At 41.0% G+C, this 23,103-nt stretch overlaps 3 protein-coding genes and 2 non-coding genes across 5 annotated transcripts; 2 read left to right on the plus strand and 3 right to left on the minus strand.

Moving 5' to 3' along the window:
* Positions 1-955: 955 nt before the first annotated feature.
* Trnaa-ugc lies at positions 956-1,027 on the minus strand. The gene has a single exon. It is a non-coding gene; the product is annotated as a tRNA-Ala (tRNA).
* A 564-nt stretch (positions 1,028-1,591) lies between these two features.
* Trnaa-ugc lies at positions 1,592-1,663 on the plus strand. Its single transcript has one exon. It is a non-coding gene; the product is annotated as a tRNA-Ala (tRNA).
* A 3,530-nt stretch (positions 1,664-5,193) lies between these two features.
* LOC119549824 (Na(+)/H(+) exchange regulatory cofactor NHE-RF1) lies at positions 5,194-17,157 on the plus strand. The gene is made up of 2 exons (XM_037858102.1): positions 5,194-5,586; positions 15,850-17,157. The coding sequence occupies exon 2, from the start codon at positions 15,858-15,860 to the stop codon at positions 16,764-16,766; it is 909 nt and encodes a 302-aa protein (XP_037714030.1). The 5' UTR covers positions 5,194-5,586; positions 15,850-15,857; the 3' UTR covers positions 16,767-17,157.
* A 106-nt stretch (positions 17,158-17,263) lies between these two features.
* LOC119549823 lies at positions 17,264-19,482 on the minus strand. Its single transcript, XM_037858101.1, has 4 exons — positions 19,303-19,482; positions 18,946-19,123; positions 18,030-18,800; positions 17,264-17,978 (listed from the first exon to the last, which is right to left on the minus strand). The coding sequence occupies exons 1-4, from the start codon at positions 19,408-19,410 to the stop codon at positions 17,470-17,472; spliced, it is 1,566 nt and encodes a 521-aa protein (XP_037714029.1). The 5' UTR covers positions 19,411-19,482; the 3' UTR covers positions 17,264-17,469.
* An 880-nt stretch (positions 19,483-20,362) lies between these two features.
* Positions 20,363-22,598, minus strand: LOC119550348 (skin secretory protein xP2). Its single transcript, XM_037858967.1, has 4 exons — positions 22,511-22,598; positions 22,147-22,392; positions 21,290-21,769; positions 20,363-21,123 (listed from the first exon to the last, which is right to left on the minus strand). The coding sequence occupies exons 1-4, from the start codon at positions 22,517-22,519 to the stop codon at positions 20,830-20,832; spliced, it is 1,029 nt and encodes a 342-aa protein (XP_037714895.1). The 5' UTR covers positions 22,520-22,598; the 3' UTR covers positions 20,363-20,829.
* Positions 22,599-23,103: the final 505 nt, after the last annotated feature.

The following is a 23,103-nucleotide window of genomic DNA, read 5'->3' on the forward strand; positions in this document are numbered from 1 at the left end:
CAACCGAATCGAGGCCTTCGAGACAGGACACTCCATAGGAAAACACGTGTGTGCGAGTGTCCTTGCGGTGTTTATGCAATTACATAAATTCTGTGTGACAATTTCGATTTGAATTTTCTTTTATTCAAATTCAAATTATGCCTTCAAGTCCATCAGGGCCCAGCACACTTGAGCTCGGTTATAAAATATTTATTGCCGGCAAATAAATCCCACACACTGACACGAGCAGACGTCGTTATGGTAATTAATTTCAATCCAACACGAGACCTGGCATAATCTTATTTATGCGACTTGTGCCTGGGCACTGGGACTTGGCATTTCTGATTTAGCATTTAGCATTTGCCACTTCGGATTCAATACTTTTAATTTTCCCCCTACGCTGCTGGCTAATTGATGGGCCAGGCTGGATGTGTGGGTCCAAGGAACCTGTCCAAATCTTGAGAATCTTTTCCCTTGCTCGACCGCAACAAAATCAATTGCCTGTCCGGGGACCTGGCCAATATTTGAGCTGCTGCGTTCGGGCTCATGCAAAATTTAATTTTAATTTCCAGTGAGCAAATGTTGCAAAAGTGAGAACAAGCCAATTTCCCTTCACAGCATTCTGGGTATACACATTTTAACCACTTGGCTGCACTGCGGCTACGAATCGGGCTTAAATGCTGCCAAAAGTCAAACACTGGCCAAGTTTTGGGCCTCCTCCTCGGTTTTCTTCCACTAGTCTTCCAAAATATCGCACTACCATGTAGTGAGTTTCTGCCAATTGACATGCAGACCTGCCTGGCAGCCGTAAATCGGCATAAATAATTCATTATTGCCGCCTCGTTGCGCATAAATCAAGACTCTGGCCAAGGCCCACACACAAACAGGCATCAGCTTTGCAATAGCAGCTCTAAACGCATTTGGAGAGCCGAAAAATATAAAACACATGGAAAAAAAAAAGAAAAAAAAATGTACTTGGAGATGCCGGGGATTGAACCCGGGGCCTCTCACATGCAAAGCGAGCGCTCTACCACTGAGCTACATCCCCGATGTGAAAATGCCTGACCAAAATGCATTTTGCACTGGCGAAAGGGGAGAAGGATTAATAGACCAGGTAACAGGACGAAAAGGATAATGGGGTGGTTTCAATCCTTGGAAATTGTACACCAGGTGGAATTAGGAAATGTTTGAGGCATAGCTAAAGAATATGAACATGTTTCCTGTGTAATATTAGTTATTGAACTCTCTTGGCACATATTTTATGTTTTTTAGCAGGTTAATAAATATTTTTAAGAGTTTAATTTAAGTTTTTAATTGTACTTTACTAATACCATAAACTAACTATTACATTTATGTCAATGTTTTTCAGTTCACCATTAGCTGCAGGTCTGCTTACAAACTTTGCTTTCTCTTATTCCCGCATTTACTTATATATATATATATATATTATTTATTTGTAATGCAAAAACAACTACAGCTACTTTTTAACCTTTTCGTCTTTAACAAAAGCAAACATACATTTTACTAACGCTGAGTCGCCATTTCATTTCAGTTGCCTTTCATCCACCAGCCGTTTGTTTCAAATAAGCATTTGGCCCGCGAGTTTCACATGGGGGATGTAGCTCAGTGGTAGAGCGCTCGCTTTGCATGTGAGAGGCCCCGGGTTCAATCCCCGGCATCTCCAAGTACATTTTTTTTCTTTTTTTTTCTGAGCGATCAGTTGAGTACTCACCTGACATTATTCAACCACCACTATATAGCGATCGCGCTCTTTTGCGGTAATTTGCCTCCGTAGACTCGCCCGTTTTTTTCGCGTCGCTCTGAAAAACGCCATACGCCACGCGATCACACACGATCACGATCATCTGGCGGAATGATTCCGATTCTGAGATCAGAAAACCAAAAAAAAATCGATTCGCTTCTTCGTAAAATCGATAAAGTGATCCATGTGTCTACCAGGCGATCAGAAGTGAGCAGAAAGCGGCGTACCGCTTGCTCGTTTTCTACACGCCCGCATGATCACGGCACAGTGGGGTGGGTACATACATATATATATATTACGATTTACCGAGAGAGCCCGCATGTGTATATTGTGCACTGTACATATATTTGTATATCGCCATGCGTGTTTCGTTCGAGAGAGTTGAATTGAATCGGTTCCGTTGGCCTTCTGAGTTTTTCTTGGCGCCTGGTCGGTTGCTTAAGAAGATTGAACGATTTTTGCACGGTTTGGGGTTTTCAAAAGTTCATTCGAGTTTTCTGTTCGGTCGATTTCAACGAAAGATAAGCGGGGAATTTTTCACTGGATTATCAGAAGGGTTCTTAAAAAGCCTTGGATATCTTCAGAGGGGTTTCAATAGATTTACTCTTACATATCTGAGCAGCTCTCTTTCACTAGTTCACCCCTCATTGCGAATGCAATTTAAATCATTTATTACGAAAACCCCCTGTAGGATTAAAGAAAACTTTTTATTGCAGGTGCCCGAAAACTTTTGGCAAAATCTCACGGCGGCCCAGCCTGCATTTGCACCTTCTTTCCTTGTTTTTGTTGATTTCGCTTTTCGTGCATATAAATTTGTTGCCTAATCCGACGACGTTTTCTCGGGAGTTGCATTTAATGCCGCACCATTTGCTATAAATATTCATGCAAATCGACGGGGAGGCGAAGGAGGCGACCGCCCCTTGGAGATAAACAGGGAAATCGAAAAACTAGCAGGTGGCGCCCTTCGCTCGGCCTTAATTAAATGTAAAGGAGTTGCGCTTTAAGTGCAATTGCCCTGCTCTGAGTGGGAACTTATTAGCAATTTCATAATTGCCAGTACTACTCGTAGTTCTGTCTGCCGTCCCCCTACCATTCCCAAGGTTTGTTGGTCCAACTTTTTCAAAAACTAATTAAAACGATAAGGGCGACCGAGTAGCGCAGCGAAATGTCGCCACGGAGTCCCCAAAAACGGAACATAACACTGGGGGAAATTATGACAACTAAAGTTTAGCCGTTACCTATAAAAAATAATTTAATCTGGTTTTTCGATATATTATTTCATACTATTTATTGGAAGTCAATAACTCTTCATATTATCTACTAACTTATAACAATGGTATAAAAGAAGAAGTAAAGAATAAAGTACCTATAATATTTTCTGCATATATCAAGAGCAGAGTTTATTCTTTAAAACAATAATATATGTCCGAATTGAAAACTCATTTTATGGAACATTGATTTTTGACACCATTTTTTCACCTGTAGAAGTTACCACTGCAACTTTGACTATTCCATGGCGATGTTTATCTAAAGATCGGGCCAAATTTGCATTAGCACACGGCTTTTGTTTGTCTCCCACACATGGAGCGAAAGAGAGGGCCGAGGGGCGGCGAAAGTCAATTTACTTGAATGGCCAGGCGGAAATTAAATAAATTCCATGAGCACACGTCAGGTGAGCCAGGCCGAAAATGACAGTTGTCAGCTGTCAAATCAGGGACAAAAGTACAGTTGACCACATGTCCATAAGCCACAGCTGTTGCAGTACTATCACCCACCGCCACCCACACATTCCGATTATTAGATCAATAGCTGAGATTCGCCTAGCTTGGTATTTAGCAGGGTTTCATTACGGTGTCAGGGAGTTCGTTAAGAACTGACAGCGGGTTTCACTTGCACTGGGGGCTAAAAAAGAAGGGAATGCAGTGCCCAAGAATCCGAGATGGGACTCATGCTCGTGATTGATTTCCATACAGGTAAGGCACTGGCTTGGAAACTTTGTTGGACACTGCTGATAAGGGGACGGACAATGGGTATTAAAGCGGCACGAAAGTGAAGACAATGGCATAAAGGGTTTCACGGAAATAAAGTGCTTAAAAGCGAATCGAGTACAAGACGGGGTAAAATAAATGTTCGGGGGGTAAATTAAAAAACAAATGCTTTTTGCTAACATCAAAATGACCTTAATTTTTGGAAATCGTTACTAATTAAAGTCACTACATAGAGCCGTTTTCTACTTTTAAAAAGTTTTACCAAAAAACTACCACTAATAATATAGATTGATTCATAAACTTTAACTTGAGACCTACATCAATTATAGAGATCTTTCAAAATATTGTTAATAATTTTTTGACACCACCATAAAAGAGCACTAAATATTTTAATATATGTATGTATTTTATATTTTGGAAAAGAAAGAATTGTTAATAATCATATTTTGAAAAGAACTTGTAAACATTTATGAGTGATTCTTTGTGAAACGTATCGAGATTTTCATTATGGTCTCAAAACGGTTTCATATTTTTATCACGATATTATACCATTTATGCAGGATTTTAAAAAAGTTAAAAAAATTTATCCATTTGTCAGAGGCAAAGATATGGCGATGCCTTTTTTTGTTAAGATTGTGTATAACTTTAAATTACATGGTGTAAAAAAGAAAAAAAATTCTCCTTAATTATTATTTTTGCCAACCTTTCAGATAAAAATAACTCCCATAACAGTTTCCAAGCAAATTATAGTCCAAACTTAAAAAAAAAAAATTCAATCGCGCTTTTCTGCAAATCGGCACTTTTAATTTTTATAAAAAATTTGTATAATGTTCTAAACATAATCCTTGTTGAGCCCTACAAATTTTGACGTGGGACCCCCATGGGTTTCCCCAGAATTAATTAAAACAGTTTATATTAAATCAAAATCAAAGCAGTCTTTTCTTGTTATTACTATTAAATTATGTTGTAACGAACTGTTTTCGACCGTTTAACGCGCTACTTTTACACCACGTAATTTAAAGTTATACACAATCTTAACAAAACAAAGGCACCGCCATATCTTTGATTCTGTCAAATGTCAAAATCCTGTATAAATGATATAATATCGTGATAAAAATATGAAAACGTTTTGAGACCATAAAGAAAATCTCGATACGTTTCACAAAGAAACACTCTTATATTTAATTTATGAACCTTACTATTTTCGATTTTACTTTTCCTGACGCAATTTTGAAAATGACTTAAGCTACTTTAGAAAGTAGCTGACAATACTAAAATTTTAGATTGTGCAGCCGACGAAAGTGTCGCCTACGAACTCCTTTCCAGTGGAAGAAACTCACCACAGTGATCGCACCACTTTCAGATACTTATTCCTCACGCCATCCCAAAAGTATGCAATAGAACTGAGTAGACAACGATCGGGCTTACCTGTCGGCGCTTACCTGTGGACGCTTCAGCTCCCGAAATCAGTTACGATTTACCCGCGAAAGCGTTAACAACGTTCCAGCGGATCCCAGCGTGCGATAATATTGTATGGAAATAATATCAGGAAGGCAGCAACAACACCTCGTGCAGCCCTCTCTTTCGCTCCCCCCATTCCATTCGCCTGTCAACAGTTATTTTAGCCGAGAGATTTTTGTGTGACTTTTTCGTGTATTTCGCTTTCGTTTCGTTGTTTGGGAGCTCCTTCATTAAAAAATTAAGGCCTTAAAAACAACAGCGCGTGTGTGTTAGTGACAGCGTTTGCATACTAAAAAACAAGTGCAACAATAACAAAAACTGCAGCCACAACTTTAGCAACAGCAACAAAACAAACAATCAACATTTGAAAGGGAATTTTTTCTATTTGTGTTAGCGGTAAGTCGAGAAATGGAATTTTGCAGCCTTGAGACAGTTTTAGAGCCACTGAACTTGAGCGAAATGCAAGCGGAATATCAATTGGCTCCACTGGAATACAAAACCTGCCAAACAACGTGCTAAACATAAATGTGCAAAAAATACGTAGCATTGAATCATTTTGCCATGATTTAACCAAGTTAATAAAAGTCCATTTCATTTGCTAGCCATCCCAATTGAAAGCCATAAAAATAGCATTTTCAATAACTGAAATTAAATAAACAATTTACACACGCAAAGCGGTTTGGGGTGGGAAAGAGGGGGCGATTAGTTGTCGGAAGCGGGGGGAGGGGGGGCTGCAATCAGCCTTAGCGCTTACACGGGGAAAAAATTGTATGTCACTAATGGTCATATGAAACTAACTTATATAAGCATCGATTAACTGACTGAATTAATTAAAAAAACTAACATAATGTTATCTATTTATTTATTAAAAACAAAAATAACAAATTTTGGATATTTCAATACCCTGTTAAATTATTATTTTAAACCAATTAAAATAAATCTTAGCAAGTATCATCTGCCCATTACTGCTATTCAAATTGTAATCACCATTTGCATTACAATGCAAAAAATCTTCTTACTATACTATTATTATAGTATTATATAGTATTCTTAGTATAGTATTATGAAGAACACTCTTGGCTTTTTCAAAAACCGCAAAACTTTCTTAGGTCAGCAATTATTTAGAAAGAACTACTCTACTTATGATTTTAAAGAACCCACAAAAGCTTTTATTTAACAAGTTTTTCAGTTAGTACATTTAGAAAGCCGTTATCTGCACATTTTGAATATTATATCAAATTCTAGCAAAATGTTTCGGAACGTAGGAACAAGTGTACAAATATAAGCATTTTTAAGATACCACAGTAAAAAAACACTGATAAGAATCTCTTTGCATATGAAATGTTTGAAAATATTTCTCCCTGTGCCGCCAAGCTGAATCAATAAACTGAATAAACCAAATTAAAATACGCTTTTATTGCGTACCGCTAAATGTGTTGCCCTGTTAACTGTTTTTGGTGCACTAACAGCCAACACCGTCTTACATAATAATTGTTTTGATTTATTGCCCCCTCTTAACCCCCCTCTTTGGATCGCATTGCATAAGGCCGTTTTCAAATGCGACATGCATGCGATTTTGGCGTTGTCTCTTTCTTGTTGCTTATCGGTGGGGCCTCTCTTTTTAGCTTTATTCATAATTCGCTTTCAGTTCGGCGGGTTTTACTCCTACTTCTTCGTCTTCTTCTTCTGCCCAGGCACTCCCCACAGCAAAACACCCTCTAAAACCCCCGAAATCCCCATTCCCCTCGGGGGTTTCGGCCAAGTGACAACTCTGGTATTCCAGCTATGTCCCAGAGCAGGTTTCTCTGATCGTTTTTAGTCTTTTTCTCTGTTTTTGTTTAGACTTTGCTTTTATTTTAGTTTTTAGTTTCGAGTCGCTGGTTGTTGTTGCTCTTAATTCACCGGTTTACTTCACCTGACTTGCTGGTTGTGCATTTTTGTCGCGTGTATTTCTGGTTTTTTCAGAGTGTTTTTGTGGGTTTTTCTGTGGCACTTGCCACGACTTAGATCCAATCTTCTGCGTTCCGCGCTTGTCACTACCTATGCTAATTCGATTAATGTCTGCGGCTCCGGTATTTAGCGATCGGGTTTTGCATTTACTGCGGCCACGGATCGACTGTTTTTGACACATTTCACGGGATTGGTCGGAAAGATCTGGGCAAGATCATTGAAAACGTCTTAATCACAACCTGTTCTTGAATAGGGGATTGGCCTAGAATTTGTGGAATTCTTCAAGCGGAGATGGGATACGTGGGATGGGAATGACAGTCAAAAATAAATCGGTTCCTACTTCTAAAAAAAGTTTCCCCATTAAAGGATTGGTTATTTATACAAAAGACCTTCCTAGAACTTATTAAATCGCAAATTAGGTGCGAACAGAAAAGCATGATCGTAGTCGATAAAAACTAAACACCTTTTTATCCAGAATTCCCCCAAGAAGGCGTTTTGATTAATTAGGTGATTAGCAAAAAATATCAGCGTAGATTCCCAAGGGGCTGAGTTTCAATACATCATTTGTGTTTCTCCCAGCAAACAGCTGATTGTGAAGGCCAAAAGTGATCGTGATCGCTTTGATCGTATTTTCGAACTCGTAGCCTTGAGTTCTGAATGAAATTTTAAGCAAAAACAAACAACGTTGAGCTTCTATAGAATTCGCAAGCCCTAGCCCAAACCTATTTATCATATTTTGGCGAAAATCAAGTCGTGACTCATGAGGTTCCCACATCCATTCATTTGCATTTCAAGAGGCATGCGAAAATCTTCGCTGTTGCAGTGTCTATGCACAATGGATGCTACCTGAATATACAGTATAAATTTCAGGCTCTTACAACTTTAATGAGACTGTGTTGGCAAGGCAAAAAATTTGCACACTTGGCTCGCTTATTGTTTTTGCATTATTATTATTTATACTTAAGCTGGCGATCATCATTTTTTCTAAACGTTAATTTATAATATTCTCAAGGTCTTTGCCTTATTGAGAAAACATTCGACGCAGTCGATTCAAGATTATTATATAAAAAGCAAAAGCTAGACCCTCCCGAAAGCTACAAGTTAATATATCAAATCGAAGCTAAGAAATTTTACTTTTCGCCTTTGATAAACTTTCGAAAAAAAGAAGACGAGATGAAATGGTATAAATTATACAAAATATGCGCCTTATTAAATGGATGGGGCTAACAAACGAAAATGAAAGCCCCAATCCCGGTCGTAGTTTCGGTCTGGGTCTGGGATCTCTCACAGAAGGGTTTTACTCTACCCACTCTACTCCCTTTTTTTGTTTGACTGCTCGGACAAAAGACCCAAACGAGATTCAAGAGCCGAAGAAACGCCTAAAAACAGCAGCAGCAACGAAACAAGTACAAAGCCAAAGATATTTCAAAAGGCCAGCACAAAGCAGCCACCAAGAGAGGAGACCAGACCGAGCGAAGCCAAAAACAGGTTCTAGAATCAATTTTTATTTTCTCAAGCTCAACCAAAAAATAACTACAGAAACAGAATAAAACGAAATCCAAGACGCGACAGGAAAGGAGTTGGGATTTCGTTAGACCGAAAACTAAATGCTCTTAAGGGAAAGGGTTCCAACTAAGGAGGTAAAACTATAGGTTTTTAAAGAAACCTCTTCGTTTTAAGAATTGTTAAACCAATTTTACTGCTTAGAGTTTAAATAAATATACTAGAGTTACAAATAATACCACTCCAATTACAGATATATTATTGTCAGTGCTAGGGTTTTATATGATATCTTGTATATTATATAATATTCCCAACAAAAAACTTCATTGCCTACTAAGGTCAAGACGTCCCAGCTTCCTATCATCCCGTATATGTTTATATAACTCTTTAAGAGGGTATCTCGAAAATATTCGCCGGCTGAACGCACGAAAAATATTTGAGGCAGCCGCAGCATCAAAATGAATTTGGTTAGGACCAGGTTTCTACAGATACAGAGATACAGCTTCTAAGTGGCTCTCCCTCTTTCCCCCCCTGTTCCTCACCCAGGGCGATCTTTGTACCTTTTTCTGATTTTTGTATTATTTTTCTGGTTGCTCAAAAGTTTCTGTACTCGGCCCGCAGTGTCGTCAGCGTTGAATTTTGTATCTGTATATCCGTGTGCGGGTATCTCGTGAGTTCGCTGGTGTGCGATACCACATGCACACGTTCTGTCAGATACATTGCGCCTAGAATTTTTCAGCGAAGTTTTATGAGCTTTTTTCGTGGGGCCAGGCGAAAGAAACAAGTCGGCTACACGGCTTACATCCAAAAACAATTTGCGTTGCATCTGCAACGAGACTGCTTGGGCAGCGTTTTAATTCTTTTTTATTGACATTTCCTCTTGTCAGGGCGAATTCTATAATTTTACACGTAATTTCCCCAGCTGTCTCTTTTGGCTGTTTTCTTGTTTTTGGCGACTCTGCAAATTGCTTATTAAAGTTTTGATTGATTGCTGAGTACGCCCTGAGATCCGTTGTACAAAACCTGAAACGCCAAGACATGATATATGTACGCCCTGGGTTCGTCTCCTCTTGGGGTTTCTCTTTTCTCATCGCTTTTTTCTCGCTAATGAAATGTGCGAAGTGTAGTTGCAAGATTCACTTTTTGCAAAACAGTTTTAATTTATTACCGAGTAGGGTTATTATATGGTAAAGAGTACGAGAGATCGGGAGACACAAGGCATTTTTATAGTAACAAAGAAATACTTTATAACTGTCTTATGAAGGCAATTAATAGTTAGGTGGTATACCTTCAGAGTGAGCGGTTCTTCAAACTGCATTTCTAATTTCTAAACAAACAAACCTGTTTACTAAGAGGATTGTTCCTGACCCCATTTCCATGTGACTAGTGTAAATAGGTCGTGAAAATCTAAAAATATTGTACAAACGATGATGGGCTCAGCACAATCAAATATTTTAATGGACTTTACTTGTTATGGGCGCGGTTTGATTAGCAAGACAAGTGTTTATAGTCAAGTGTCTTCTTCTCCCACCTCCTTCTCACCTGTCGCAGTCTGCAGGTGTCTCAATCTCAGAGTTGGATACTAAGCCTCGTCTCAAGTTTGAGTTCCTAAGCTCAGGGGCCAGGCAGGTCACATTCAGAGCCAGATTTACATTCACATTACAGCATTCGCCATTGTCATTGAATAACAGAAAAACTGCAGTAAGAATGTTGGGGTGAAGACAACTCGAACATAGGGTACCTTGTATATTATTAATTATGAAATTATCTATGTACTACAAAAAAATTTAAGATATTTTTGAACGGCAAGATCAACCGGAAACAAAAACAATAGAAAAACTGAAATTCGAAAAAAAATAATTCAATATTTTGTACTAAGATTGAAATGGTACGATAGCCGACGCCAGAAGTGCGTTAAAATTCGAGATCTCTGATTTTCATAATTTGTTCGGTGTCATTTTTCGAAATTTGTTTTTAAATGTGCTTTTTATGTGAGAAATACCATTATAAAAATGTACTATATGACAACCTTTATAAAAAGAACTAAAGAAGTATGATTTAAGGGGCTTTTTGTAACCAGTTTTCCCTTATCTCTTGAACTGTGACAACCCTCCAATTTCGCCTAATACTCCCTGGGTACCTTGAGCATTAGCCAGCGGTATGCTAAGAATAAATAATCATAACCAGTTTTGCAGAGTTTCCCAGCTGTACTCAAGGTATTTGCTAACCATTCTCAGACGCCCGCGGCGACAACAACCGCCAGTCACTCAGAAGACGCATCTCTCGCATCTGTAAGCTGAAATCTCCAGTCTTTTGTGAGAGACTGCTAATGATTTTTTATGGAGATGTGTGCAAGTGATTCATGGGTGGCTGTGAAACTGTCACCACATCTGTCACATAACCACTAGGTGCTAAACGCACCCTAAAACGGCTGGGCTCTAATCGCTTTGTCGTCATCTTCCGAAAAAAGAGTCCCATAATTAGCCATTCATATCAGCAAAAGTGGACAAGGGCAATGGGCCAGAAATTCTTTAATTAAAATCAAGTTGCGATAAGATAGCCGTCTCGAATCCGTAGAAGAAGAGCAATATTTGATAAAGTCAAACATGAAAATTAAAATGTGTCTTAAGTTGTTGAGATAATGGCAGTGCGGCAAAAAGAACCGAATGAAAATCAATTATAGGTGTCCCTCGTTGAAGTCCGAATGGCTCAACATTGAAATGGATTCGTTATTTTTCATAAATCGTCGATCACGATCCCGATCCCCAGATAGTGAAAGTTCTTCCTGCTCTTGGGTTTCACTTTTCCAAATGTTTTATTACTTGCGTGCAATCTCAGTTTGAGCACTCCAAGTGAACCGGCGAATGTCGTCAGCCTTTGTTTAATTTATTACGTAGCCTTTAACTTTTAGTCACTTTTATAATAAACAGCGGAATTATCAACGTTGCTGTGTTTGCTTATTGTCTGCCAGGGAATTTATTATTGTTATAAGTTATTTTAGCCAGCTTTAAATGGCTTGTGATGCATCACTTGAGCAATGTGAAGGCCTTATGTAATAGGTATAACTGAAACGCCAACCTTTTCTACTTGCTTAGCTATTTACGGCTTGGCTAATTGAGATTTAAGGGGATTTTGGGCGTTCATAACAGCTTCATTTAAATGTTTTATAGCGTATTACCCCCAGAGGGTGTACATTGGAATTACGCCTTAAAACAAAATTGTAGAACAGTAATCTATTAGTATCTGTCGTTTCCTGAAGTCTTTGAAGATAATTTCAAGACATCGGAAGGAAATCGCCGACGAGTGACTCGACCAACCCTATAATATCTGATTACAAATCCGTTCCCATGAATTGATATCTTAAAATACCCACTCCCCGCAATTCCAACCATCTCGTATGACTCATTCACTTATCACTCGCTATATGAATTTCTCACCCAAGTACAGATGAATTTGCATTTCATTTTTATTGTGATAATCCCAAAATAAACCCCCTGAATGATGGTAAATTTATTTTATCTCATATATAGTCGGTTGTTTTCCCTTCTACTTCCTAGCTTATCGGATCCTGAGTTTGCATATTTACCCAAGATATAATTAAATTCGATTCGAATGTGCGAAAATTAAACAATACACTGAATTTAATTAGAATTCACTTGGAAGAATGCCGACCATACCGAAAGTTCCCGTTGAGAAAATTTTCGAAATGTTCTATAGTTTTGGAGATTACTTTATAACGGATATTGGGGAGGCGGGGAGGGACCTAACCGAATCGAAATCAACTACCTGTAAGTGCCTAACGGCTAATTTGCTTTAATGATGAGAAACCGCTTAAGTAAACAAACAGCCAACAACAATGGAGGCTGTCTGTTGTCCCCATGCGGGCTGTCAGGGGTGTGGAAAAGGGGGGCTTTGGCCAACGGGCTATTCCCCCAGCATTGTGAATGATAAAACCTGCGAGTATATGTGTGTACTTCATGCTTGATTGCAAATTCAATTAAAGTTTGCGCAGTTCTCTAAGCTAGAGAACTGGAGAATAGATAGAGAAACTGAAGTGACGGGGAAGGGGGCTTCGACTGACAACGGGAAATCGCTTAGCAGAGCAAAAAACCGATTTATGAACTTACGAAAGTTTACAAATTACACAATCTGTCAAGGTCTTCCATTATTAAATTATAAAAAACGGATCGATTTGATATTTGTAAAAAAATTTGAGGTTCAGGTGTAGTACTGAAAAATATACATGTTAAAATATATATTGCCACCCAAAAAAAAATAATATAGGACTTCTCACTTATTCGAGGAGAAACTTTCTTGAAATCAAGGTTGTTTAATTTGAGCATGGCTACTATAATAGACTAAAAGACAATAATTTAGAAAAGATTTATAGCTTCGTGGTATCTATGAATTCGTAATACACTATTTTGTGCCTCCCCATAAAACATTTTCTACGTGATCAATGGACAAAAAATTGTTTTCATGATTAGTACAAATTTGCTACGGCAAAGAACCCCCTGATTAGATTCTATTATTTTATAGCACCCATCTTCAATTACATTTAATTGCAATTTTAATAATAATTGAGTAGCTCATAATCCACACACACAATTAATATATGTTTCGTTTAATTTCCGTCTATCAATTTAACGATTTCTTTGTTTGTTGTCTGTCTATGATGTTTTGTGACGTTTTTTTCAGCTGTCAGTTCCGCTTCCTAATATAAATATTAATCGACTGGCTGAGAGCCACAAACCTACATTCATGCGAGTACAGACAATTATTATTATTTTTATTATTATTTCGATCTCATCCCATGCAACCCCATCCCAGAACACCCCTGCCTCCCCCGAAAGCCCACAAATTGTCTTATTGTTGGTTCTGAATTGAATTTTTTTGCGCCTCATTGTTTACCTTTGTATTGAATTAAAAATCGCTTACAATGGAAGCTGGCAACTGGCAATTGGCGGTGGGAAAGTCAAGGTCATCCCCCCGCCCACAGCCCAAAACACGAGCTCATCTTGTTCCAATAAATTAGGCCCCAAAGGGGGGGTGGGGGTTGATTGTCCAGCGCTAATGCCAACACTCATAAATCTTACGGCCAACAGCGATGATTCAACTTTCAACCAACAAAAAATCCAAAACAAACCTTAAAAAAACGAAAAACATATTTAAGTATACAAACAAGAGGCAAACGAAATTCAAGTCGAGGCGGAACTCAAATACTTTTGTAATTTGCAATGCCTGAGACTGCGACTGGAGTTTTTTTTATTTAATTATCCAAAGTTCAGGGCTTTTCGGAGTGGGCTGCTGCATTCATTGCCTGAAATTACGGGCAATTAATACCGGAGCGGTGATTTCAATTGTTAGTACTGCGATGACGAAAAACGATGTGTGTCCCATCACTAATTAACAAATTAGCAAATCGAGCGCAACAAGTCGTTAGGAATTTTTCAAAAATGTTTTTTTTAACAAAAAACAAAAGGGATAATTAATTGTTTAGGTATTTTTCTAAAAACAAGGACTCTTGTCTTGAAAATGTAAAATATATATTCAATATTTTAATGATATGAAGCATTGTTTTTAAAAATTACATGACTTTTTTAGTGTATGCAAATATTTAGGGTGATATAGAAATCTCTTCCAACCCAGCAAGTAATAAACCTATTATTCACACAAAACTCTTAAACTTGGGCTAAAATAATGTTCTGATTGTGTAATATGAAAAAAGTATTTCAATTTAAATAGCGTAGACTACAACTAAAATTTTTTTTACTTTTCTTTATATTTTAAATCTTATTCACAAAAGGTTTTTAAATTAATAAGGTTAGAAATGGGAGAATGATTTTTGTAAACAAAAACGTAATTTGCATATGTGTGGTATGAGTATTTTTAAAGAAACGTTGAGATGATTGCTCAGTGTCTAGTTCTTAAAATATAATTGATTGTCTTTCGAACATATTTATTGCACAACGAAACCTACCATAAAAAAGGAGAAAGAAAATTGTTTTATTGTATAGACCCCCAATGTACATTTTTTTTCAATGATCCTCTCCGTGAGCTTTAAACCATTTCCGAACTAGAGTTATTTACGCTTATTGTTAACAATATATGGGCTGTATTTAGAATAATATTTTTCCTAATGCCCTGTTGCCAAGTTTTCAGGAAAATCACGTTCCTTTCCGGTGAATGTGTGTGGGTGCGATAAGCGGGGCGTACTAAATCAATTTTGACCTATGAGCACATGCATGTGGAATTTCTATTTGCCCGTTTGCCAGTTTCCAGAGCCAAAGTGGAACAGCGACGAAAACAAAACCCGAACTTAAGCACGACCATAAATGCTATTTTGTGAGCAATTACACTTATGGCAAGTACTTGCCAGATATGCCCATCGAAACTATCGCCAGGGCAATTGACCAAAATTAGAGCCCAAAACCACGTACTGCGGATCGGCGGTCTGGACCTCTTGGCCATGGTCGAAATTTGGGGTCAGTTAATGTGGGCCAGCATATTGTCAATGTCGGTCGTAAAGGGAGTACGAGTTCGCGATAAGGTGGCCAAAAACTGAATGAACGAGAGGTACCGTTATCTTTCGGTAGTCGCTGTTCGCCAGAAATACACATTTATATGTGTATCTACTGGACTTGGTTGATTGCTACACCACCAAACAATAAAAAACACAAACGTAATGACGAACTCAGCACGATAGTGGGACATTTCCATTCTCCAGACTCATGTATCCGCTTGCCAAAGAACAATAGCTCATTATGAAATCTTGCCTTTATCAGCAAATGTTTCTGCGGCAAATGAGTTCGTTTAGGCTGATTAGAGAAGCGAATTGGATTGATTTTTGTAGTATCTTTTGTGCTTCAAGTTAAACTTTCAAATTAGAGAATAAAGGGATCTGAATAAAAAGCATTTTATTCATTACTCAGCTTTCAAGGTATACGTTACAACATTGAATACTACGCTTTAAAATAAAGTTCGTATTTCCTCTTCGCTACACCCAGTTAGTATTACTCTTCACTACACCCAGAAAACTGAAGAATTCAACTTCTCACTTATTCGAGAAGAAACGTTATTAAAATCAAGACGAAAGTATTCTCAATCATGGCTACATTTTTATGTAAAGCTCTATAAAAAATATCTTTTCACTAATAAAATAACTTTTCAATATAATACTTATACACATACTCATTATCTTTCCAGAAATCAAGATGTCCACGCCCACTTCCCCGAAGACGCCCACACCGCCCACTTTGCCGCCGGGCGTGACCAAAACATGTCACATAGTAAAAAGGCCCGATTTCGATGGCTATGGCTTCAACTTGCACTCGGAGAAGGTGAAGCCAGGCCAGTTTATTGGCAAGGTGGATGCTGATTCCCCGGCAGAGGCGGCTGGCCTAAAGGAGGGCGATCGCATCCTGGAGGTCAACGGGGTGTCCATTGGCAGCGAGACCCACAAGCAGGTGGTGGCCAGGATCAAGGCCATTGCCAATGAAGTGCGTTTGCTCCTCATCGACGTGGATGGCAAGGCCATAGAGGTCAAGCCCTCGACTCCGCCAGCAGCAGCCTGCAATGGAAACGGAAACGGAAGTGCCAGCCAGAATGGTTACGAGGGCACCAAGCAGGAGATGCCCGGAGCCAGTGCCAATATCAGCAGCATCAGCATGGTGAGCACCAAGCGATCCTCAAACGCCAGCAGCATTCAGAGTGGCAGCACCATGAATGCCTCCGATTTGGACGTGGTCGATAGGGGACTTCCGGCAGCCCCAGCCGCAGTAGCTACTCCTCCTCCTCCGAGTGCCGTTCAAAATGGCAGTAAACCCTCTTCGCCGATTAATAACAACACGCTGATGAGCACGCCCCCACCGCCCTCGGCCACCAAGGCCGGCCTCAATAATAACGGCAGTGTCTACAACACTAGCTCCAACGGCAACGGCACAAATGGCATGACCACGCCCATCACGCCGCCCCCAGCGAGCGGCGGCAATCGGGCGGGCAGTCTGAACTTGCCACTGACAGCCGCCGAAATGCGAGCCAAGTTGGCCTCCAAGAAGAAGTACGATCCCAAGAACGAGAGCGTGGACCTCAAGAAAAAGTTCGACATCATCCAGAAGCTCTGAGATGAAACCAATAGGAAAGGATTACCCCAACACCATACTTGTTATAATGTCAGGATGAGGAGCTAGAGATGGTTTTGTCAGGCATACACCACACAATATACAATATGTTTAGCTATTAGTACGCAGAGTCACTTATTAACTAAGCAAGTTTTAATTTTATTACCCTCTAAGAAAGAGCGACCAACGATGGTAGGGAAGGCCGAGAAGATGGAGTACACCTACCCTTGGAATATCTATTTACATACGACAAACATGTATTCTTTAAATTCAAATATGGCAAACTCCAATTGGCAATGTTGCCCTGGTTCATTGAACATCTTTCGTTGAATATGTACTTAGTTTTGCTTGTATTTTTGTAAAGTAAATAAAGCAAAAATATAAAGAATTACTACTGCAAGTGTTTTTCAATGGGGCAGCTGATCAAACAAGAGGGGAGTCTGACTTGGAAGTCGTGAGACTAGCGAAAACCTTTAGAATGGATAAGTATAAAATTATAGTTTCTTTCTCACATCGTTATAATTTTAATTGTTATTACAAATTACTGTACTAACAAGGTTTCTTTAATGTTGTAGAACAGGTGTTCAAATGATTCAAAAAGAAACCACCGAGTTTCTATAGCAAAACCTATCAAAAGTTTTTTACTTCTAACGAAATTATCACCTAGTTGGCCTTAAAACAGGCCTCTGCAGAGATTTATAAATAATTAGGATTGCAGCTCCTGTCGCTTAAGGTTACAAAGTGCAGCAGCCACTATGATTATTTCATCAAGATACCCCAGTAGCGACTTTTGTTGAATAGCCGAATGACCGAGAATCCGGAACTCCCTAAGGCCATCGATCATATCGCGCATTTGGGCTCTGCAGGCGGGTTCTTGGGCCTTGAACGTGGGCAATTGAATGGCAGGAGCTCGCTTTGAAGTAAGTACTCCGTCTACGACATTTAGGGATTGCTGGTTGGCCAGCTGCCCGCCCATACGTTGGGCCTCGAATTTGCTAAGCGATCGCTTTGGTTCCTCGGCGGCCTGGTAATCATCCTCATCCGCTGAGTCGCGGGAATCCTCCATTTCCGATCTGCGAGCACGAGGCACTGCTTTGCCTGGTTCCGCGCACAGTGTCAAATACTTCGGTATGACATCCCGAAATCGGCTGGCCTCGAACAACTGAATATCATCACAATTGCCAGGGAAGGCACTGGACACATAGCTGATAATGCCTGTGAAGCGGGGACAGTCACTTAAAGTTCGTTATCAGAGCCAAAGCTTACCATTCGTATTGATGCAGAATATGAACTTATAGCTGTCGCTGCCAAGTCCTAGGTCCATAGCCACATCCGTTTCCACGCACTCGATCAGCGAGCGAACGTGCAGCAGATTGGCCCGGTAGTCCAGTGGTGTGTGCTTGAATCTCTCGTTGTGGTGCCGGGCATCTGGCCAGCGGATCAGAGGTCGGAGGTAGCGGGCCAGCTTAATGAGCGTGCGCTTGAATGAGTCCTCGGCATCCGATTCACTCAGTTCGAAGTGCTCGGCCAGCAGAGCAAAAGGTTCGTTCTGCCGGAGTTTTCTTAGAGTTATACAACAGTCCAGGTGGGTCGCATTGGCACTGCGGCAGATGTGTCGTTTCAGCAGTAACAGGTGCTCGGGAGCCACACCCAAATGAAGGAGTGGTGCTTGCTCCACCAGACTTAGTGTCAGACTTCGCACGCTCCTCTGCGGCTGGGGAAGCTCCCTCTTGATGAATACTGCTTGTCGCACGGCGGAGGAAACTCTGGAATCAGCTGCCACAGTTGGTGTGGATTGGATAGAATTCCTGCTACTACTCGATGTAGATGGTGACGAGGTGCCTAAGGCTGAGACCGGGGCCAGAGGCGTACTTTGTGCTGGCCTGGTGGTGGCCTTGATGATTGTGTTGGGCGGCAGTGAACTGATGGCCATGCCCAGGCTTTGTGAGTCCTTTCTTCCCAGCATCTGCATCTGGCTGCCGGTAGGTCCACTTGGACTGGGCTGAATTACATACTTGGGCGTCTTGAGGGCGGGATCTAAAATAATGAAACCATATTAATCAAAGTAATATTTTTTATTTATTTTTATATGGTTTTTAAGACAATTAATGTTATTATTAATACAAATTATATTCAAACAATTTGTTTTGTATACAATATTTATTCGCATTTTGTTACTTACATCCCACTGTGCCAGCTGGTGCTGTTGTTGTTGCTCCAGCGGTCGCCGCTCCAGTTGTCGTGGGGGGTGCTGTTCTCTTCATACTTGGCCTTATAAGAGCTGGTATCTTGTTCAGAACTATGCCCCCCGAAGTGATCCTCACTGTGGCATTTCCCGGCTCCAATTTCGCAAATGGTTTCTGCGGCAATAAAATTAAATTACTTCACTTATTGCGATTTACATTTCTCTGTTGTGCTCGGCACTTCACACATGTTACTAAACAGCTGTTTGCGCATTCACGGACAATATGGCAACGCCGAATGACAACAAAAAGGTGCAGTTGTTTATGTGTATATTTTTGCAGTGCTTCCGATTTACCTTGGAAGTTTGCTGAGGATCCAAAGTTTTCGGGCGTATAACCACAGTGGGCGGGGCGGGCACCAATACGCCGTTCGAATTTCGAAATTTTGCAATTGTCAGCGCCATCCAAGCGACTTTTATGCGATTTTTTCACCGAGAGTGAAAGCGGCCACTTCACCGTTGACTAAAATAAATCTGAGACTGGGCTGCCAGACCGCTGGCAGACTTAACAGAGGCTTGCTAACAGTGGCTGTCTGAGTCGGCGCCAAATTTGAAAGTTCGAGCGCCAAAGCTTACACCATTGTAGTGCAATTAGTGGGTAATTGCACTGTTTGATATTTCGAAATGCAGAGCAATTTGGCTACGCGCTACGTTTACTGCCCCCGAAAATGAGGTCATTGCGCACTTGAAGTGCCGTTGTTTATGTTTTTAACTGTCTTTCGTGGCTATTGCGATTCAATTGCAAATAGAGCCGATAAATGTGCACGGAGAAAAATGTATGTCTTTTTAATAAGAGAAATAAACATTTTACTTCAAATATCTTTCAAATAAATTCAAATTAAACTCCACAGAAAAAATACTCACAGATCAAACAGACAGAGGGTTATTATAAGCGAAGTCACATCTTCCATGATTGCAAAAGGTGTTTTATGAAACAAAATGGATTGGATTGTAATTAATGTTTATTAAGTCTTTAAGGCTTTTCTTCCCGTGTAGCCATCAATTTGTTGGCAATCTATGCATTTGTTTTCCCTCTTAATCTTTTCTGCCATTATGACAGCCCGCCATAATTGCGAAAATGTTGCCAAGTTTTAACAAGTGTTGGCCAGAGCTTCCTGCAATTAATTTGGCAGTCCGATGACGCAACGGATCACTCCTTGCATAATGAACTGGCCGCCAGAATACACACACTGCACTGACTGACAGTAAGTGGTAACTGGTTTTCTTTCATTTTCATTTTCCTTTTCCGCCGCCAGCGTTACGTGTCTTTTCCAATGGCCATGGCTCGCTGGTCAATTTTCACTTTCACTTCCCCCTGTTATTGCGCCCGAAAACCCCATTAATTTACGCCTGCTTGTCAGTGTTTCTTTAGCTTATAATTTAAATAGAAATCGTAGGGGTCTAACACAATGATAAAAGTACTAACACATTTGGCTTAAAACTGATGCGGAAACCGTTTTCGTGGCTTTCCGCCAGATCTCGATGGGAGTAGCTAGTTAGTTTGTCCTCTGACTGCTACTCCCCGCTGGCTCTCCCTCTTCTGCTCTGGCTCCTCTTCTTCTTCTCCTCCTTCTGGCCGAAAGAATTGCGCGAATTCTTCAGGCCCTTCATCTTCAATTCCTCCCGCTCGTGTCACCCGTTCAACGTCCAGCTCAACGTTGCTGCGCGGATGCATCTGCATCTGGGGGATACAGATGGACTCGCTGTTAGTGTCTCGCCTGCTGCTCTTCCTAGTCCTCGTTTTCCTCGTTCTCCTCCCTGTTCGTCCTTCTCCTTCTTGTGCTCGCTTTCTGTGCGTCTGGCTCTGGGCTTTCCCGGGAATCCCTAGTAGTGTCCATGGTGGCCGTGGCTGTGGCTGTGGTAGTCGTGGTGGTCGTGGTGGTCCTCGTGGTGGTGCTCGTGGTGCTTGAAGATCGGCACCTCGACGTGGTACTTCTCCGGCACGGGGATCTCCTTGTGGATGGGCACCTTCACCTCCGAGTAGACGGGAATGGGCTTCTCGATGGGCACCTTGACCTCATAGGGCACGGGCTTCTCGACGGTGTAGGGAACCTTCTTCTCCACGGTGTAAGGCTGAGGGACGGGCACCTTCACATGGACTGGGTAGGGTTTCTCCACCTGGTATGGAAACGAGGGAAGGTAATGGTTTAATTCGGGGCTTACTCTTTTAGACTTCTAGTTAAATCTTTCAAAACTCTGCGGAGGCTGGTAAGTTGGCTCATGGGACCCTACTCGTTTTGACTAATAGCTTTTGGAAAACTTTGTTTCTGGAAACTTCACTCACCTCAACCTTGTAGGGCTTGTCGACGGGAACCTTGACCTCATAGGGCACCTTCTTCTCCACAACGACGGTGTATGGCTTCTCGACCTCGACATCGTAGGGTTTGGGCACTTCCACATCGTATGGCTTCTCCACCTCGTACTTGACCTCGTAGGGCACCTTCTTGATCACCTCGTATGGCTTGGGAACGGGAACCTCAACCTTAACCTCATGGGGAACCTTCTTGATCACCTCGTAGGGCTGGGGCACTGGGACCTTGACCTCATAGGGGATCTTCTTGATCACTTCGTAGGGCTGGGGCACATGAACCTTCACCTCGTAGGGCTTGTCAACGGGGATCTTAACCTCATAGGGGATCTTCTTGATTACCTCATAGGGCTTGGGCACATGGACGGGTACTTTGACGTACTCCTTGACATGGACAGGCACCTTCTTCTCCACGATGTAGGGCTGGGGCACATCCACTTTCACCTCATAGGGGATCTGTTTTGGATTATTATTAAAGGATTGTTATTAGTTCGGCCTATGGCACGTTCTTAAGCATTCTTAGTATCATTAAAATTGAATGATCATTTGAGTGACCTTCGTTGATATTTAATTCTTCAGATTTATTTTGATATAAAATAGTTATCTGAAGGATATTTACTATATACCTATTTTTCTAATTCTTTAAACGACAAAACAGATTACTCATGGAAGTATAATTTTGAGTCTAAGATGAAGCTAAAAATATTAATCTAAAGGATTTTTACACGCAAGGAAGTGAACTATCAGACTTTTTATATCAATTTGATTTGGAACAAACTTGTTAAAGACTTTCTGAATGCAGATAGAATGGAACTGGAAGGCTAAGGACTCACCTTCTTTTCGACGGTGTAGGGAACGTGCTTGGTGACCGTGTAGTGGACCGGAACCTTCTTCTCGATGGTCACCGTCTTGATGTGCTCGTGGTGGTGCTCGTGGTGGGGCTGGTAGTGGTGGTAGTCGCCCAGGTGGAGGCCCCTCTTCTCCACGGTCTTGCCGTCGCCCTCGGCCTTCTTATCCTCGACTGCCACGGTGCCACAGTGGGCCAATGCCACGCACACGGCGAGACAAGGAAGTACGAACTGCAATATAGGATACAACAGGCACGATTCACTCTCTGGTTCTGATCACTCTGAGTCTAGGCACTTCGGCTGGATCCTGGGGATCCGCTGCACTTTCAATCTGTATCGATGGCTTTACCATTCGCATTGTTGAGCTGCTGATTCGACGTCTCACGGGGAACAATTACTCCACAATTCGCTGTGCTGCACGGGTAACGAGATCCAAGCTGGGACTGACTTGCTGAGCCCCTGCACTCAGCTTATATACACCGAAAAATTGGACTGTCTTGTCTTTCTATATCTCGCAACGCAAAGTCGACGGCGCGGCGCATTCGCAACTCTTTTGCTGCCCGTTTTTGTTGTTGGGGATTTTGGCTTAGTAATGAAAAGTCAGTCGGGGGAACGGTGTTATATGAAAACTCGTTTCGATTTCGGTTTCCACCAAATCTCAGGGAAGGGGGATGGATGGTACCGGAGGCACGACTCCTGCACTCGAGATATTACAACAAGGTAACCGGGTCGTTATCCTACAGACAATAGCTAGGAAGTGGAAATCTTTGGTACACAGACCCACAAACAAAAACTGTCGGTAGCTTTGATTTGTGGCTCGGTATATGGGTATATTGGCTTAAGACTACATAGAACTGCAGGCCGAGGCTTCCGATTTTATTGGACCCACACCTGGACATATGATACACGATTCGAGAGGCTGGGATTATGCAAATGCCCGCG

This window comes from Drosophila subpulchrella, chromosome 2R, assembly GCF_014743375.2.
Source record: "Drosophila subpulchrella strain 33 F10 #4 breed RU33 chromosome 2R, RU_Dsub_v1.1 Primary Assembly, whole genome shotgun sequence".
NCBI lineage: Eukaryota > Metazoa > Arthropoda > Insecta > Diptera > Drosophilidae > Drosophila > Drosophila subpulchrella.